This window comes from Pistacia vera, unplaced genomic scaffold, assembly GCF_008641045.1.
Source record: "Pistacia vera cultivar Batoury unplaced genomic scaffold, PisVer_v2 Contig1002, whole genome shotgun sequence".
Classification (NCBI taxonomy): Eukaryota; Viridiplantae; Streptophyta; class Magnoliopsida; order Sapindales; family Anacardiaceae; genus Pistacia; species Pistacia vera.
In genome coordinates, this window is record NW_022195031.1 from 214046 (window position 1) to 232899 (window position 18854).

At 34.6% G+C, this 18854-nt stretch overlaps 2 protein-coding genes across 2 annotated transcripts; both read right to left on the bottom strand.

Annotated features, from left to right (window-relative positions):
- Positions 1-6282: 6282 nt before the first annotated feature.
- Positions 6283-8876, bottom strand: LOC116134089 (reticulon-like protein B9). Its single transcript, XM_031419794.1, has 6 exons — positions 8791-8876; positions 8526-8709; positions 8289-8400; positions 7665-7763; positions 6578-6647; positions 6283-6471 (listed from the first exon to the last, which is right to left on the bottom strand). The coding sequence occupies exons 1-6, from the start codon at positions 8861-8863 to the stop codon at positions 6338-6340; spliced, it is 672 nt and encodes a 223-aa protein (XP_031275654.1). The 5' UTR covers positions 8864-8876; the 3' UTR covers positions 6283-6337.
- A 4924-nt stretch (positions 8877-13800) lies between these two features.
- On the bottom strand, positions 13801-16241 carry LOC116134715 (reticulon-like protein B9). Its single transcript, XM_031420404.1, has 4 exons — positions 16199-16241; positions 14433-14613; positions 14183-14327; positions 13801-13889 (listed from the first exon to the last, which is right to left on the bottom strand). Exons 1-4 carry the CDS (start codon positions 16239-16241, stop codon positions 13818-13820), a joined length of 441 nt encoding a protein of 146 aa, XP_031276264.1. The 3' UTR covers positions 13801-13817.
- Between the last annotated feature and the right edge of the window lie 2613 nt (positions 16242-18854).

Here is an 18854-nt window from a genome sequence, read left to right on the forward strand (position 1 = left end):
GTCTCATGGAGTCCAACATAGGTGTGTTTGCCCTTGAAGAAGCTAGCATCTTGCCAACTGGCTCCTTACTCACTTTCCTTTGGGGGATGGCGGCCTCCCCATGTCCTCTACACGAGCACTTCGAGACTATTATAATGCCAGGTGCGGGCCTTGGGGTCGCCCCCAAGCGAGAGGCCTGCTAAGGCTATGACCTCCTAGGCTGCGCCCCTAAGCCCTCTGACTTGGACTCTGATTTCTCAGCCTGCAGCTGCTTTCTCTTCCTAGTTTTTTGGCCCATGGTTTTTTGCTTGGGGCGCGAGCAGCCGCGAGCTGGGAAGTTTCCCCTAGTCGTTTTGTGGGTGTGCGTGTCCCTCTGACGAGGGTATCGCTAGGGATCACATTGGCTGGCTCAATCGGCGCGAGCCGAGGAAAAACGAACCCCATGGTCCTTATCGTTAGTCTCGGGACTCTGGTGGTATGGTCGCTACATGAAAGCATGATTAGTGAAAAAGCTCACTACATGCAAAAGAAAGAATTTCTAAAGTACGTAGACACTTACAAACTAAGGGTTCTAGAGACGCTTCAAAATTAAAGAAACTGTATTTCCTCAGGTTGGCGATAGTCACGAGTAGTCTCCCGTCACGACTTTGCTTGGGCAGATTACAGAATGCTACTATTCGGTTGAAATCAGTCAGAGTCAACAACGTGGTCATCTTATTTCCTACAAAGAGACGGAAAAGTTCGTTAGAAAGCAAAGACTGAAGGAAAAGAAAAAAAAAATTTGCAAAGTAAAAGAGGGGAAAGCCTACTCGGTTCCCTAAATTGGCAGACGCCATAATATTGAAAAAAAAAAATTGGTTTTGTAGGCCCCGACATTACTGGGGTAACTAAATATGCCTCTCTCGATCGTGATCACTTCAAGAGGTAGAAAGAGTCTTTTTCCTTGCTCTTCTTCAGGTAATAGGAGCATGCAAGCTCCAACGCAGTCAATTGGCCGAGAAAATTCTCACCACATGCGATATACATAGCAACAACTATCATATACGCGTTGGACGTCAATTGCAGTGGTGCGACCTCGGAGTGATTGAGGATCAACCTAATGAAAGGGTGAAAAGGTATCAATGCCTCGCATTTTAAAATCGTGTTAGAAATCGCAATCATTCCCTCTGGAGGATTCCGAACTGTATATGTTCTATGCTAGTAGACGTCCACGCTAAGTGTGTGTTGGTCCACTGCCTTCTATATTTCATCTCGAGTAGCCATTGACAGAATCTCTTACACGAGACCCACTAGGGCGTCTACGCATACGAGCTCGTCCTCTTGGTTGTCCTGGTTGCTGAGGCATCCATTGCTCCTATGGTCTGAAAAAAGGGTGACACGCAGAAATTACTCAGTCTTCATATAGTATTTCGTACGATAACGTAGAAGAACAAAAGAAACTCTAATGTACCTTCCTTAAACCCTAGAAAAACCTTTGGGGACCACCCCCAAGGATTCGGCCCTAAATTCTTACTCTTTATGAAAGAAAAAGCCTTCTCACAACTGCCCATAAACATGCACCACAAAGGTTTACCAAACAGTTCATACCCGCCATTATCGTCAAGACAAGCTATCTACAAAATAGTAAAAGAAAAGTAAAGGAGAAATCCTCCTTACCTCTTGGCTGCGGAGAACAGACTTCCTGCTGTAAACAAAAGGTGTGCACCAACTGGAAAATGGGGATATTGGTCTCGTGAGAGCTTTGTTCTTTCTTTGAAAGTATGAGTTTTGTGACAAAGCTTAAGGCGAGCCTGGGGTTTTATAGGGGGAAGATGCGACGATTGATTTTCCCTAAAGTAAGCATCGCTTGGCAGAATACGTTTCTCGCCATTGATTGCGACCACGTGTCATCAATCCTTGAGAAGAAGTAACCGCCACGCTTTGAGAATGTCAATCGACGCTTCCTCACATTGGAATAACCAAGCGACGACTCAATTATCTCCTCCACATTAAATGCGCCCTTATCCACATTTAATGCCTTGAAAGGGAATGTTGTTTTAGCATGGCTTGCATTTAATGCGCATGGCTGGCACTTATTACACATTAGACACGTCTGTCACAATAAAGATTGCTTTATTAAACAAATTAGCTATCAAGCACAATGAATAACATCTGAAAATGTCGTTTGGGCAGAACACTCTTCGCCGCGTATCGATTTTGAGACAATGCGATTCCTTGTCTTTGGTAAAAAAAATGCTAAATATTATCAGGTTGCGAACCACGGATGAGATTTGAAGCACATCGGTATGACACTGAGTGGGGCCTGATCCAGGTTGTTGAACTTGTGAAAGAAGGCCACCTCAGGTCGCTTGTACTACCCTTAAAGACATGTGCTACGACCTCCTTGCAGCTCGGTCAGCTCGACCAAGCGTCATTCAGGACAAGTCAAGTCACGGCATAATAATGAAGTTCTCAAGGTTCAATCCTTAAACCTTAAAAACTGGGGGACTTCTATTATGCCTGAAAAGTTAGGGCTGATGTGGACTCGTCAGCAAGAGCTAATAAGGGATCAAGAAGGTTTTGTGCCATCCAAGTGCTGCTACGGAAGAGGTATGGTTCTTGTCAGTGCAGCAGGTGAGTACATGTGAGTGTCAGGCTTGCGAGTGGTTAGGAATTGTCCACCTGCCCAAGCCCTATGCAATTTGAGGATATTTCTCGTGCAAATAACCAATGAGATGCAAAGAAGGATTTGCACGACACCTACCCACTTGCAGACTTGTAATCATTACCTTGAACTCTCCCACTGTAAATAGAGGACACCCCTCTCATTTACGAGATTGGCTAATCTTATACTAAAATAGCTTGCACATTTTCTCTCTCTTTTTGTATTCTCTCTAGATTATAACTCAGCTCAACGCACGCGACCTGATTTTACCCATCTATCAATACAATAGCAGTGGACGTAGGATTCGCTTTTAAGCATCCGAACCACTTTAAATATCGCTTCTCATTCATTGTTTCATTTCATTTTTCCTTATCACGTGTGATTTTTAAGTCCGCTTAGCACTTGCATGTGTGAGTCGTTGGTGTCAAAATCAAGCATCAACAAAAGACATTTGAATATGTTTTTAAAAGAAATATTATCCATTAGGGTGAATTTTTTCATACTTTATCAATGGAACGATATAAGTTACAATTTGTTCAACTAGGGGACAAGTAACATTTATTTGTTGTTAACTTTAACAGAAAATTAAAAAAAAAAAAAAAATGATTTAGATGTCCTTGCCTTTTTTTTCTTTTTTTAGGTGAATTTAGTTCTTAAAATCTAAATTTCAAATTTTTTGAAAAACTATAAAAAAAAGACCATAACCAATTTTATTCAAAGGAAATAAATAAATAAAAAAAAAAAAACACAAATTAAGATATTTAAAACTAAAAGAAAATTTAATAAAATAAAATATTTATTTTGTAAAAAGGAATAATTTAAATATTTTGTTTTGTTTTTTAATTTTGATTTTAATTTGAAATTTTTTATTATTTATTTTGTAAAAAAAATAATTTAAATTTGTTCAATTACGTTTTTACCCTTATATAAAGTTAAGTCTAACCCTAAGTAATCGTTTATTGTCTCTTAATTAAACAATTTATAACTTCTGTCTTCTCATTGATAAAGTATGAAAAGTTTGTACCCTAATTGATAATATTCCTTGAATGCCTTATTTTCTTGAAAAGTATAATACCAAATGCTTCTCTGAGAAACATTTAAATTTTTTTTTAACCATAGTAAAGGACTTTCATTTAAGTTCACTAAATTATGAAAGCGCATACTTTTTGATAGAGTTAAAAGAATATTTATAAATAATCTAATATTATAGAACAGAGTTAAAAAAATTTCTATTTAATATAACTAAATCCTAAACACCTATTTTTAATTTATTTTCTAAACTTTACGTGCCCCTTAGATTTAGGATCTATTAAAGCATTTTATACTTTATTGACTTTGAAATGTACTAAATTCATAGTATTCTCAGATGATATAATCAACGAAGGAATACATATTGATCTTAGATGAATCAATATAGATAAATAGATATATTATACAAAATTTTCTTATATCTAGAAACTAGGGTGCGTTTGGTTTATTATTTAGATATGATTTTGGGGATAGTATTGGATAGTTGGATAGAGTTATTCTTACGAAGTGAAATTTAAAAATTTACGAAAAAACCTCCTAAGTTTACTAATTTAACCAAATACCCCAATATATAAATTTTTGTAAAATGACAAAAATACCCCCACCCACCTACAGTGCCAGATTCCAGTCACCACCACCGGAATCTGGTCAGAATCTTGCGTTACAACTCAGATCGGTCAGATCTGGCTGCACATGCATCGATCTGCCCTTTTCCAGCCAGATCCACCTTTTTTGGCTAGATCGACGGCCACATCTGGCCGTCAACGGCCAAAAAAGGCCGGATCTGGCCAGAAAAGGCTAAATCGGTGACTTACTGGCCAGTTCTAGTGGTTTGTAGGCCGTTGTGATAGATTTCGACTACCACCGATGGTGGTTCCTGGAATCTGGCAACTATGGGTGAGTGGGGGTGTTTTTGTTAATTTTTAAACTTTTTTTCCTAGGGGTATTTAATGAAATTAATAAACTTAAGGGGTTTAAAAGTAATTAAAAAATATAATAATATTTCCCAAATAATTAAACAAACAAATATTTTGGGAATAAGACTGGGAATATGGATAGGAAAAATAAACCAAACACACCCTTATATGAGTTTGATTTTGGAAATTGTTTGCAAATTATAGACACAATTTTTTTCTTTTTAAGATTGAAGGATTCTTTGGAAAGACAAACATATATATCTTTAATTATTTGCAATATAATTTCATATACATAAAAAAATTACTCTCTTTTAGCATATGGGGTTATATGGACGCCAAGTAAAATGCTTTAGACCCAATTTTAAAATTCTAGAATTAAACTCTTCTTCCACGAACTCCCATAGTTGTCAATATATAGATAGATACCTTTTTAATAATATTTTTAGAGTATATTCTTTCAATATCTTACACTTTGTCAAGTGATTCAATTGTAACACACCGAACTTCTCATTTTCTCAAGCATCAAATATCTCGGCTTACACTTTATCACTGTGGATTTGGCAGGAAAAAGCTAAATCGGTGACTTACCGGCCAGTTCTGGTGGTTTGTAGGCCGTTGTGACAGATTCCGATTACCACCGACGGTGGTTGCCGGAATCTGACAACTATAGGTGAGTGGGGGTGTTTTTGTTAATTTTTAAACTTTTTTTCCTAGGAGTATTTAATGAAATTAATAAACTTAAAAGGTCTAAAAGTAATTGAAAAAATATAATAATATTTCCCAAATAATAAACAAACAAATATTTTGGGAATAGGACTGGGAATATAGATAGGAAAAATAAACCAAACGCACCCTTATATGAGTTTGATTTTGGAAATTGATTGCAAATTATAGACAAAATTTTTTTCTTTTTTAAGATTGAAGGATTCTTTGGAAAGACAAACAGATATATCTTTAATTATTTGCAATATAATTTCATATACATAAAAAAATTATTCTCTTTTAGCATATGGGGTTATATGCACGCCAAGTAAAATGCTTTAAGCCCAATTTTAAAATTCTAGAATTAAACTCTTCTTCCACGGACTCTCATAGTTGTCAATATATAGATAGATACCTTTTTAATAATATTGTTAAGAGTATATTCTTTCAATATCTTACCCTTTATCAAGTGATTCAATTGTAACACACCGAACTTCTCATTTTTCAAACATCAAATATCTCTGCCATCAATCCAACGATTTTAAATACTATAATCCACAAGTGAAACATAGTTTTCAATTTCTCCCATATAAAGAATTTAGTTCTTACATTGAATACACAAGCTTAAACTAAATAGATCGACCTCCAAGATTGGTACAAGGGAAATTTGATCCTTAAATCTCTTGCTTCCATCGGCTTGAAGACCTTTGATGGTTTTGCTTGTAATTATATGAACATGCATGCTTGTTAAAGGAAATGTATGTTAATTAGGTTTACAAATTACATAAGTTCAATTGATTTATTTTATTCATGTCTCTCTTGGACCCTTCGTGCCTTGTTAATTTACTCAGCGATTGATCTGGACTGAGGTTGTTGTTTCCAGTATCGCTTGTCTAGAAAATGTAATGTTTCGATGCAAAGAAAACTTGATCGATCACAATAAGGGGAAGGGTTAATTTATGCCAAATGCTTCAACTTAAAATCAAATTATCATAGATACATTGTATTCTAGATTACAGGACTTGTACTATTACGTGGGAAATTATACCTAAATTATCTCATTTAATTAATCATTTTTCTTAACCTTTGGAACTTTTATGAACAATTCCTTCAATCCATGGATCCCTTTGTCAGCAAAAGAATCAACATAGTCCTCATATCGATCATACAGAAAGGGCAACGTTTCCGAGCAAAGTAAACCTTTAGGCATAACAAATTTAGAGAAACAATTTAATAGGCCAATTCGAACTTCAATTTAAGTCATGGACATTAAATTAATGCAACTAATTAAGGTGAAGATTCTTACCGAAATAAAGGAGATCTAAGAAGCTGAAATGGTTTCCAATTATGGACAGTATGTAGAGACAGACAATGTTCTGATGAGAAAATAAGAATAATTAATTGTTAGCGAAATTCTCGCCAAGCTTAATTACTATAGGTAAAATTGTATTGTTTCCCCCACGTAGCCAAAGTGTATTCAGTGGGGTCATTTGACCCCATTGAAATTATGAAATAACTATTTTATAGTAATTAATAATTTTGATCCCATTAAATTATGTTGACCCACTAAAATTACTCATATTTTATTGACCCCATTAAAATATTTTCATATTTTATTGATTTTGGAATTCGAAAATACTCATATTTTTTCACGTTTTCTCTCTTCCTCAATTCCTCTCTTCTTCTCTCATACTTTCTTATTCATTGGTTGGATTAATCCAGAAAGACTATTCATTTGGAGGTCATAGGATAAGATGATGTTCATTTTTTGTTATTTTGCTTAAAAATCTCTTATTCTATTTTTTTTAATTGATGAAAGATCATGAATTATGTTGCCTTAGGTTGTTTTTATCATTTTATGTATGTAATTGACATAATTCAATTATGGTGTAGCCAAAGTATAATTTTATATATATAACTTCTATAATTAAATTTTTAGAATATAATTTTTTATGCTTATTAATTCAATATATATTTTATTGTAAATTTATCAACTTACATCTTTTGATCCCACTAACTAGAAATCCTAACTATGCCCTTGGTTGCCCCCTATCTATGGCATAAAGAAATATAACCCTTTTGATTAAAAAAATTAATAATATTAGCCCATAATTTAAAAAACAACAAAAGAAATGCATTAAGGTCATTTTGCCTACACTTATAGTCTTATATCATTTCAAAAATAAAAATAATAATAATAATAAAAAAATCTAACATTAAAATAAAAAATTTAAGAACAGTCTTACTCCTTTGATTTCATAAACTAATAATGTTACCTCTAATTTTTAAAGTTAAATGTTCAGATTAAACATTAAAGAAATAACATTGTTAGTTTTTGAGATCAGAGAATAAGATTTTCTTAAATCGTTCTATTATATGGTTGTAAAGCATACCAGAAATATGAACTTTAGATTATGTCCAATAAGCAAGCATATCACAATGTATTGGAGTTGATCTTTTCCATATGCAAGGTCGATAAGGTCCATTAGTACCTGTTATTGTAGAATTGTGGAAGCACTTTAAATTAATACAAATTAAATAATTCATTAATTACACACAAAATATAATAATTTAATATGATTGGCTGGAAAGTCTATTTTCAGAGTAATAATACTCTTACAATCTAGTCTTACAAACTTTCTCTCATAACTCCGACCTCACAATTGATCAGTTCGCAAATGAGTCTTGCTTATCCATTTACGAGTTGACCAATTACAAACTATCACGTCAGTGTTATGAGAGAAAGTTTATAAGATTAAATTGTGAATCAATTTTTATTCTTTCAGAAAAAAAGAGAAATTCATTATCATATACTATAAGATATAATAATGCTGACAAAATCCTTAAAGACCAATAGTTTCAGAAGGTGTAATTTAAACAAATTTTTTTTTACATCTCAACAAGTTTTATTAGTTGTATTTCACTTTTAACATACTTTTTTTTTTTTTTTAAAGAAATATAAACTCATAATCATAAGAAAATTATAAAAAGAAACTAAACGAAATTCTTTACAACACCTTATTCAATCTCTCGCAGAAGGTTGAAGCAACTTGATTTAAAGTTGCACAGAAGGTTGAAACAGCTTCTCTTAATGTTGATTCACTTATTATAGTTCCGTTGAGAAGAAACCTGAGATTTGCAGATAACAGCTTAATGAAGATAATGTCTTGGATACATAAAAATGACAATTCTAACAGTAAAATTATGTTATAATGCAAGAGGAAGATGTTTTAGTGCGAAGAAGAAACAGATACCGATGGCCGAAATATATTTGAATAATGAACCAAATGTAAGGTACGAGCAACGTGGCCATAGAAATGTGGCAGAAGAGAGTCACCAAACTGTACTCCATAACCTCGAAAAGAAACCATATCACTGTCATCCCTATCAACAGCGAGGCTGCTGCTTTTTTATTCTTCCATAACAAGATATCCGCAACTGAGAATTTAATTCAGTAAATTTCGTTAATTTTTCATCGACAATGAGTTGGCAGAATGAATTATGTAAAATATATAGTACCTCTTCCTCCTCCAAGAATGGCATGTACGGACAGTTGACGCCCAAATAACCTTACCGGTTGTTGTTGGGGCATTGTTACTGGTGCAGTTTGGCTGCACTGTTAATTAATTTGGCGAATGAGTTTTTGAGATATGCAATTTACTCCAATTTAAATATATGGACATGAAGGCTCTAGGCTTCTCAAGAGAATTATATAACTCCATTGAAGAAGTAACGAATGTCTCGGGGCTTTTCTTTAAAAGAACATAAGTTTGAATATGAAGCCTTCTATGATATTGGCCAACAATTGCATAAATTTCGGAGAAAGAATTTAATTACTGTGTATTATTTAACTTGTTGCTTTCTTTGAAAGTAATTTTATTTAAAGGCATTTGAATATATTTTAAAAGGAATATTATCTATTAGGGTAAAAATTTTCGTACTTTATCAATGGAACGAAATAAGTTACAATTTGTTCAATGAGGGGACAATTAACATTTATTTGCTATTAACTTTAACGGAAAATGAAAGAAATGATTTAGATGTGTCCTTGCCATTTTTCTTTTTTTAGGTGAATTAGTTCTTAAAATCTAAATTTCAAAAAATTTGAAAAACTAAAAAAAAAAAAAAAAAAATGACCAAAACCAATTTTATTTAAAGGAAATAAAAAAAATTAAGAAATTTAAAACTAAAAGAAAATTTAATAAAATATTATTATTTATTTTGTAAAAAGCAATATTTAAATCTTTTACTTGTTTAGTTTTTTAATTTGAAAATTTTTAATATCTATTTTGTAAAAAGAATAATTAAATTTTTTTCAATTACGTCTTTACCCACATATAAAGTTAAATCTAACCCTAAGTAGTTGTTTATTGTTCTTTAATTGAACAATTTATAACTTATGTCTTCCCATAGATAAAATATAAACAGTTTGTACATTTTTTTATAATATCCCTTTAAAGAATGCTTTTATTTTCTTGAAAAGTATAATACCAAATGCTTCTTTGAGAAACATTTTATTTTATTTTTTAATTCAAAGAATCGTAAAGAACTTTCATTTAAGTTCACTAAATTATGCAAAAGAAATATAAACCATTTTTAATTATTTGAAGGTGCATGCTTTTGGATAGAGTTAAAAGAATATTTATAAATCATCTAATATTATTGTTGATGCTTGATTTTGGACACCAACGACTCGCACGTGCAAAGTGCTAAGAGAGTCTTAGAAATTACACGTGATGGATCCATGAGATTGGAATATGGTGTTGAGATTACATATGTTGCAGAAAACATAAATAATAGACTAACAAGAGAGGTTTTTATAGTGGTTCGGATGCTTAAAACAAATCTTACATCCACTGTTATTTTATATTCTCTGGCTATTTCTATGATATTGCTCGTAAGGCATACAAAGATGGAGAAATACTTTGTTTATAGAGAGAAATAATGAAGCTCAAATTTATATCCAACCCCTCCTTTTCGTGAAGAAAAGTATCAATTTATACACCTTTGAGGTCAATATAATGAGTATTTTGCAAGTTACCTTGGACACATAGACAACTCTCATCCGTTCTTCTCTTAAAATGAGATAGGGTTGGTATAAGATATCTTTGAGGCGGTATGGGCTTGACAGGAAATACAATTTGTCTTTTAGGCACTTACTGAGCTGACATCAGCGTGACTTTTTAGGCATAACAGAACATAACCCCCCCCCCCCCCCCCCCCAAAAAAAAAAAACGCCAAAAAGTTTTTGGAGTGCGTAATTGTGCTTCAAAAACTCAGGTCTTTGATCTGAATGGCTGTTGCACTGCAGACTGCAGTCTTGAACTGAAGAGCTCGAACTATGCCTGGCGCGATCGGGTGCTGAGTGCTAGGATTGCGATCTAAAATCTTGGAGCGATCCGAAGCCGAGCGGGATCTGATAATTGAAATGAAATGTCCAATAGATGAATTCCTGGAGAGAGCTAGCGTCAAAAGCCCAAACACATGACTTAGAGGCCTTAAACGACTAAGCCAACTTAAAACAGTCATAACTTTTGATCCGGGAGGAGTTTTAGAGCCTATAAGATATCCACGGAAAGCTTGTTCTGAGCTCTAAATCATGGTAATTGGGGGACCCAGTTGGGCCATTTTCAAGTCCAAAAGCCATTGTTTCGGCATGTTTCGGGGTTGTTTTGAGTTTTCTACGTGTTTTTTTTACGCTGGCAACTGGTCGCGATATGAGAATTGAGAACTAATCGCGATCTGAGAGTTGAGAACACGACTTGAAGTTGTTCGCAATATCAGAGCTAAGAGCTGATCATGATTTGAGTGCTAGGAGCTGATCGTGATCTAATAAGAGTTCGACCTGAGAGTCTGAGGCATACGATCTGAACAATCTAATGCACACAATCTCAAGTAAACAAGTGAGCTTATGAGCTCAATTAGAGCATAAGGAGCTCGATTAGAAAGTGTGGAAGGAGTTCTATTAGAAAGCGCGAAGCTTGATCTAAAAACACAATGAGTTCGATTAGAAAGCGTGAAGCTTGATCTGAGAACACAAGGAGTTCCATCAGAAAGCGCAAAGCTTGATCTGAGAACTCGAGATCAACAATCTATGCTTTTGATCAGCGATCTGGCCACGCGATCGGAGAGCTAAAGATCAGCGATCTGAGGCTGAAGATCAGCGATCTGAGCGTGCGATCAACGATTTGGCCACGTGATCGAAGAGCTAAAGATCAGTGATCTGAGCATGCGATCCGCGATCTGGCCACGCAATCTGAGGCTAAAGATTAGCAATCTGAAGTTGAAGATCAAGACGATCTGAGCATGCGATCAGCGACCCAGCCAAGCGATCTGAGAACTTTGATGCTTGCGATCAGCGCTCTGGCCATGCGATCTGAGAACCCTGATGCATGCGATCATCTATCTAGTCACGCCATCTGAGAACTCTGATGCATGCGATCAGTTATTTGGCCACGCGATCAGAGAACTCTGACGCGTGTGATCTGGCCACGCGATCTGAGGCTAAAGATTAGTGATCTGAAGCTAAACATCAAGACGATCTGAGCGTACGATCAACGATTCGGCCACGTGATCTGAGAACTCTGATGCGTGCGATCAGCGCTCTGGCCACGCGATCTGAGAACTCTGATGTGTGCTATCAGCGATCTGGCCACGCGATCTGAGAACTCAAAGGAGTGCGATCAGCGATCTGGCCATGCGATTGGAGAACTCTAATGCGTGCGATCTACGATCTGACCATGCGATTGGAGAGCTAAAGATCAACAATCTGAAGCTGAATATCAAGACGATCTAAGTGTGCGATCAGCGATCCGGCCACGCGATCTGAGAACTCTGATGCGTGCGATTAGCGATTTGGCCACGCAATCTGAGAACTCTGATGCGTGCGATCAACGATCTGGACACGCCATCTGAGAACTCTGATGCGTGCGATCAGCGATCTGACCATGCGATCTGAGAACCTTGAGGTGTGCGATCAGCGATCTGGCCACGTGATCGGAGAACTTTGACCCGTCTGATCTGCGATCTGGCCACACGATCGGAGAACTCTAACGCGTGCGATCAGTGATCTGGCCACGCGATCGGAGAACTCTAACGCGTGCGATCAGTGATTTGGCCACGCGATCTAAGAACTCTAACGCGTGCGATCAGCGATCTGAGAACTCTGACGCGTGCGATCTATGATCTGACCACGCCATCAGGGAACTTGGACACAAGTTTGAGACCTGCATGGGCCACCAAATTGTTGATGCTTGATTTTGGACACCAACGACTCGCATGTGGAAAGTGCTAAGAGAGTCTTAGAAATTACACGTGATGGATCCATGAGATTGGAATATGGTGCTGAGATTATATATGTTGTAGAAAACATAAATAATAGACTGACAATAGAGGTTTTTATAGTGGTTCGGATGCTTAAAGCAAATCCTACATCCACTGTTATTTTATATTCTCTAGCTATTTCTATGATATTACCTGTAAGACATACAAAGATGGAGAAATGTTTTGTTTACAGAGAGAAATAATGAAGCTCAAATCTATGCTCAACTCTCATATGCCCAACCCCTCATTTTCGTGTAAAGAAGTGTCAATTTATACACTTTTAGGTCAATGTAATGAGTGTTTTGCAAGTTGCCTTGACACATGGACAGCTCTCATCCGTTATTCTCTTAAAATGAGATAGAGTTGGTATAAGATATCTTTGAGGCGGTATGAGCTTGATAGGAAGTACAATTTATTTTTTAGGCACTTATTGAGCTGGCATCAGCGTGACTTTTTAGGCATAATAATTATAGAATAGAGTTAAAAGATTTTCTATTTAATATAACTAAATCCTAACCACCTAATTTTAATTTATTTTCTAAAAATTAGAAACCCTTAGATATAGGATCTATATTAAAGCAATTTATACTTTATTGACTCATGAAATGTACTAAATTCATAGTATTCTCAGATGATATAACCAAGGAAGGAGTAAATATTGATCATAGATGATTCAGTATGGATAAATAGATATATTATACAAAATTTTCTTATATCTAGAAACAATATGAGTTTGATTTTGGAAATTGATTGCAAATTATATATAGACAATTTTGTTTTTCTTTTTTAATATATTGTTAGAGTATATTCCTTCAATATCTTACACTTTATCAAGTGATTCAATTGTAACACACCAAACTTCTCATTTCCTCAAACATCAAATATCTCTGCCATCAATCGAACGATTTTAAATACTATAATCCACAAGTGAAACATAGTTTTCAATTTCTCCCATAAAAAGAATTTAGTTCTTACATTGATTTATACACAAGCTTAAACTAAATAGATCAACCTCCAAGGTTGGTACAAGGGGAATTTAATCCTTAAATCTCTTACTTCCATCGGCTTCACGACCTTTGATGATTTTGCTTGTAATTATATGAACATGCATGCTTGTTAAAGGAAATGTATGTTAATTATATTTACAAATTACGTAAATTCAATCGATTCATTTTATTCATATCTCTCTTGGACCCTTAGTACCTTGTTAATTTACTCAGCAATTAATTCGGGTTGAGGTTGTTGTTTCCAGTATCGCTTGCCCAGAAAATACAATGTTTCGATGCAGAGAAAACCTGATTGGTTCCCGCAAGAAGAAGGGTTAATTTATGCCAAATGCTTCAACTTAAATTCAAATTATCATAGACAAATAAAGTGAGGTGAGAAATATATACAAAGATAAAGGAGAATTAACGAGCGGAAATAGGATTCAATTATGGACAATATGTAGAGAGAACTATTTGCCTACACATAAATATAGAGGTATAGGAGAGAACGTAAGTGTTCAATTTCGATGTACTTCTGTCAATTATGTGAAAATTAACTTAGAATGGTTTGTCAAATTTTCTCTAGTTTAATTACAACAAACCAGAATCAAGAGTGTTGGATTTTGCCCATATGCGATTCTGAGAAAGTTTCCTAAGACGAAATCAAATCTTGAGCAGAAAATGTGAGCAATTAATTCTCTAAATCTGGCTTCAAAGTAAGTTATTCCGAGAATGTTGAGGGGATCCCTGCAAATAATCTATATGTCAATATGGATCGATGAAACTAAACCAAAGATAGAGCTTGTAACATTAAGTTATAAAAATATTCAATTTGTGTGAATAAATGAGTACCAGTAGAAACTTGTAATAAGCCAAATCCTTATGTAAATTATAAGTATTAAGGAAATGGAAATATGACAGAGGAGACCCACGAAATTGTACTCCATAACCTCAACAAGAAACCATATCACTGTCATTCCGATCAAAAGCGCGGCTGATTCAGTTATTTCCTCCCGAAGAAAGTAAACTTCGTCTGTAAATTCAATTCATGCTAAATTTTCAAAACCTGACAAAGCTAATAAATAATACATGGACATGCACGAAAATCGTAGGTGGGATGAACACTATAACATAAAGTCGATGTTCATGTCTGTCTCAGGTCTCTCCAATAAAATTTTATCATAATATCGAATAATAACATAAGTTAGACAGTTAAGAAGATAATACCTTTTATTGTTTTAAAACTGGCACATGTTAACTGCACCTAGCGTGGTGCGGTTTCATTCAGGGATGAAGACATGGACATGGTGGTTTAATTTGCAGGTAATTTTGGTATAGTTTAAAATATATATGAAGGTGAAGGGCTCTTATATACTTGTTACGAGAATATATTTACCAAACGAAGAAGCAAGGAATTTTTGGGCTTAATTAGCTTTCAATGTACAGAAAAGTTTGCATAAATTCTATCTCAAAATGCGAGAGAAAGAAATAGCTGTTTGCGTGTCCTATTATTTGTATCGACATTGAGAATTTCTTTTATATATATGCATGTTATATCTTCGATGCTATTATATGCATTTAATTTACACCAAATATGGTCATGAAGATATGGACAAAAAAATTTCGATCGAGGGGCAAATTTAAAGAATAACATAATTTGTTATCAACATTGAAAATAATTAATAAATTTCTTTAAAATTGAAATAAGTTCGTATTAAAAAACAAAAAGTTGAAGACAAATAAATAGTATCGTTCATAATTTAGAATGCTGTTATATAAAATTGAATATCAAATTTAAAGGTGCTGCTGAATGACAGCTAAGTAATATTTTTCTATACAGTACCTACCTATTTATAATAAATTAGAACTTCTTTTAATAAATTTTATATAGGGTTTTTAAAAAATAACCATATTTGTAGGGCCTTTTAGTAGATAACTAAAATTATGGACCTTATAAGTTATATCAATATGACCAACTAAACTTAAGTAAATACAATTTTGCTTCACCCCTAGCCTCCCAACACTTTATCACTAACCCTATCAATTTCTAATTCTCATTAGCAAAATCTCACACCCAAAAACATGAAATAAAGTCAGATCATTCAGTATATCAGGTGTTAAGATCGATCTTAACTTTAAATTTGTATATTTGAATATTTTTTATAGATTTAACTTAGAATAATTGTGTCTTGTTATTCTGTTGGTTTTTTTTTTTTTGGTGTGTGTGTGTGTAATGTTAGTATTGTTTTAAGATTTAGGAGTGAATAAATAGTGTAATGTTAGTTATGTTGTGGTAATAAAGTAGATTTTGTGATAAATTATTTGGGAAATCACGCATAGAGAAAAAAACTCGACAATTGACATGAAAATTTTAGTTGGCACAAAGTTTTGGGGAATTGTTCATGGCAAAGTCCCTTGTTGGTGTGATTTTTTACACTAATGCAGAGATTTCATGCTAATAGTGTGAAAAATCACGCAACTCGATTTTTTTTTTTTTTTTTTTTGGCCGTTCAAATTTTCTTATATCTTTTATATTTATATCACACGATAGTTTACAATGGCACATGCGGTTGTTTTGGTTGGGTACAGACAATGAACAACGACGAATGATAACATACTGAGTTCTGTTGGAGGAAAACTGTTAGGGTCAAAAAATGTCATCGACTCAAATAGGCCCAAAGACAAAGACAACTTCAACAAAGCTCGGAGCTAGGGCCAATTTCGATTGAGTCTGCAACAGAGTTTGTATATCAGGTCCGTTCGATGCACCTACCCAGTTGCTTACTACTTGGACCCAATCAGTAGAGGCCCGATTTGTTTAGGCCTCATCGTTAGTTTATCTGGGCCCAAGCCCTTTGATCCTAGACCACCTTCTAGACTTAGGATTTAATTGGAGCCCAAGGTCACCTACTTACTCCGGTACTACCCGAACTCTATCGAAGAGGTCCATTACTACCCTAATTCGTCTAAGATTCGTGTCTTAGACCCACTGGGACTCCATTTCCCACTGAGGTAAGGGAGTCAAAAGTTCTCCTTTTTCACAAAACTCAACTCCAAGGACTCACAATCCTACTAAGATTCGAAGATCCTACAGTAGCTATTTAAACAGAGGCCAACCCTCTCAAAGGAGACACAGACATTACACCTTCAGAACCTGTAGTTCTCACTCTCGAGAATTTCTCATCACAGCCAAAGTTATAGTCTTCGACTAAACTTATGGTAACCTTCTCTCTCCCTAACCTTCACTAAATTAGCCTCACTCAGCCTTGTTATCTTGAGCGTCGAGTGTCTACGGCAAACACCACCCTGGTGTTTTCCTTTTGCTTCACGCTTGTTTTCTTGCATGTGCAGGTATAGAGGATTGCTAGTAGCCTCAACCTCACGAGATTAGACCTTATTTTTGTAAAGGTGGAGTTTTTACATATATAGTTTGGCGCCCGTCGTGGGGTCTCTGGCAATTATTCATCTTTCAAACACTGCTTCGTAAGAAAACTCTTTATGGCTAAAAATTTAAATAACACCAATCCTAGCCTCGAGGCCAGACTCGAAGTTCTGACTGCCCTTATGCAACATCACTAGAAGCTGAGAACACAACCATCCAGACTGAAACGCCTCCATTCAGACCGAAAACGTCTCTATCCGGACTAAAACCAGTCTCTAAAAGAGAAGGTAAGTCAATTTTATGACCTTGAGCTTCAGGTCAAGTACAACCCAATCGTTTTCACGCATCAATTTCGTCCATGCAACCTCTCTAGAATCCAGATCACAGACCAACGATCTCGAATGCAAGATCGCGACAATTCTGTTCATCGCTAGTGGACGATTCAGCCTTGAATCCAATTGAGCGGGGACCGCCAATAAAGCCACTCTCGGTCGACCCACTTTAGGCACGAGATCAAGACATCCAAGTAACAGAAAGCCCACCATAACAAGAGTCACCCACCCTTTTGAGGAGTTACATAATTCTCTTGAGAAGCCTAGAGCCTTCATGTCCACAAACAAATAAAATTTCCTTCACCAACTTAAAAATTAGTTATTTAAACTCTTATCTTCAATTTCTATAATTACAATGAAAATTTCACTTTTCAAATATGTGTTTCTAAGATTATTATATGTCAACTAAATATTTATAAAACTACAAAACAATATTTCATTAAAATTGTATATATTTTATGAAATTATATAAAAATATAATTAAAAAACTGAAAAATGTAAAAAAAGAAGAAAAATCAAAGGTAAAAAATTATGAAAATTTGAAAAATAAAAAAATAGGAAAAAAAATAGCTGGTCAAAATCGCACCCAGAGACTCTAGCCAACTATTTTTTTTTTCAGTTTTTAATTTTTTTTTCAAATTTTTATAATTACTGATTTTTTATTTTAATAACTGATTTTATTTTTAAATATTTAAATATTGAAAAATGTATAGAAAAATCAAATTAAAATATTTGAAAAAAGAAAAAACTAGCAACTTCGGCAACAAAGCCGATGCTATTGGCCTCGATGTCCAGCGTGGTAAGATCAAGGCTAAATTGGCCTTGATTAGGGCAAGCATGGCTGGATCAAGGCCATGTCGACGTTGATCTGGCCAAGCATTGCTGGATCAAGGTCGCATTGTCATTATTCTAAGTTGGCCACGTCAGTTGAAAAAGGCACAATCTGGTCCACGTCAGTTGAGAAAGAAATAGCTATTTGCGTGTCCTATTATTTGTATCGACATTGAGAATTTCTTTTATATATATATATTCATGTTATATCTTCGGTGCTATTATATGCATTTAATCTATACCAAATATGGTCATGAAGATATAGACAAAAAAATTTCCATCGAGAGGCAAATTTAAAGAATAACATAATTTGTTATCAATATTGAAAATAATTAATAAATTTCTTTAAAATTGAAATAAGTTCGCATTAAAAAACAAAAAGTTGAAGACAAATAAATAGTATCGTTCATAATTTAGAATGCTGTTATATAAAATTGAATATCAAATTTAAGGATGCTGCTGATGACAGCTAAGTAATATTTTTCTATACAGTACCTACCTATTTATAATAAATTAGAACTTCTTTTAATAAATTTTATATAGGGTTTTTAAAAAATAACCATATTTGTAGGGGCTTTTAGTAAATAACTAAAATTATGGACCTTATAAGTTATATCAATATGACCAACTAAACTTAAGTAAATACAATTTTGCTTCACCCCTAGCCTCCCAACACTTTATCACTAACCCTATCAATTTCTAATTCTCATTAGCAAAATCTCACACCCA

What these genes read in the sequence shown, in the direction of transcription:
- LOC116134715 (XM_031420404.1), bottom strand. Translation starts at nt 16,241, where the DNA reads ATGACATTTTTTGACCCTAACAGTTTTCCTCCAACAGAACTCA. An exon ending in TTTTCCTCCAACAGAACTCA is followed by an intron (nt 14,614 to 16,198) that starts GTATGTTATCAT and finishes TTGAATTTACAG; the next exon opens with ACGAAGTTTACTTTCTTCGG. An exon ending in CTTATTACAAGTTTCTACTG is followed by an intron (nt 14,328 to 14,432) that starts GTACTCATTTAT and finishes GATTATTTGCAG; the next exon opens with GGATCCCCTCAACATTCTCG.
- LOC116134089 (XM_031419794.1), bottom strand. Translation starts at nt 8,863, where the DNA reads ATGCCCCAACAACAACCGGTAAGGTTATTTGGGCGTCAACTGTCCGTA. An exon ending in CATTCTTGGAGGAGGAAGAG is followed by an intron (nt 8,710 to 8,790) that starts GTACTATATATT and finishes TTAAATTCTCAG; the next exon opens with TTGCGGATATCTTGTTATGG. An exon ending in CAAATATATTTCGGCCATCG is followed by an intron (nt 8,401 to 8,525) that starts GTATCTGTTTCT and finishes TGCAAATCTCAG; the next exon opens with GTTTCTTCTCAACGGAACTA.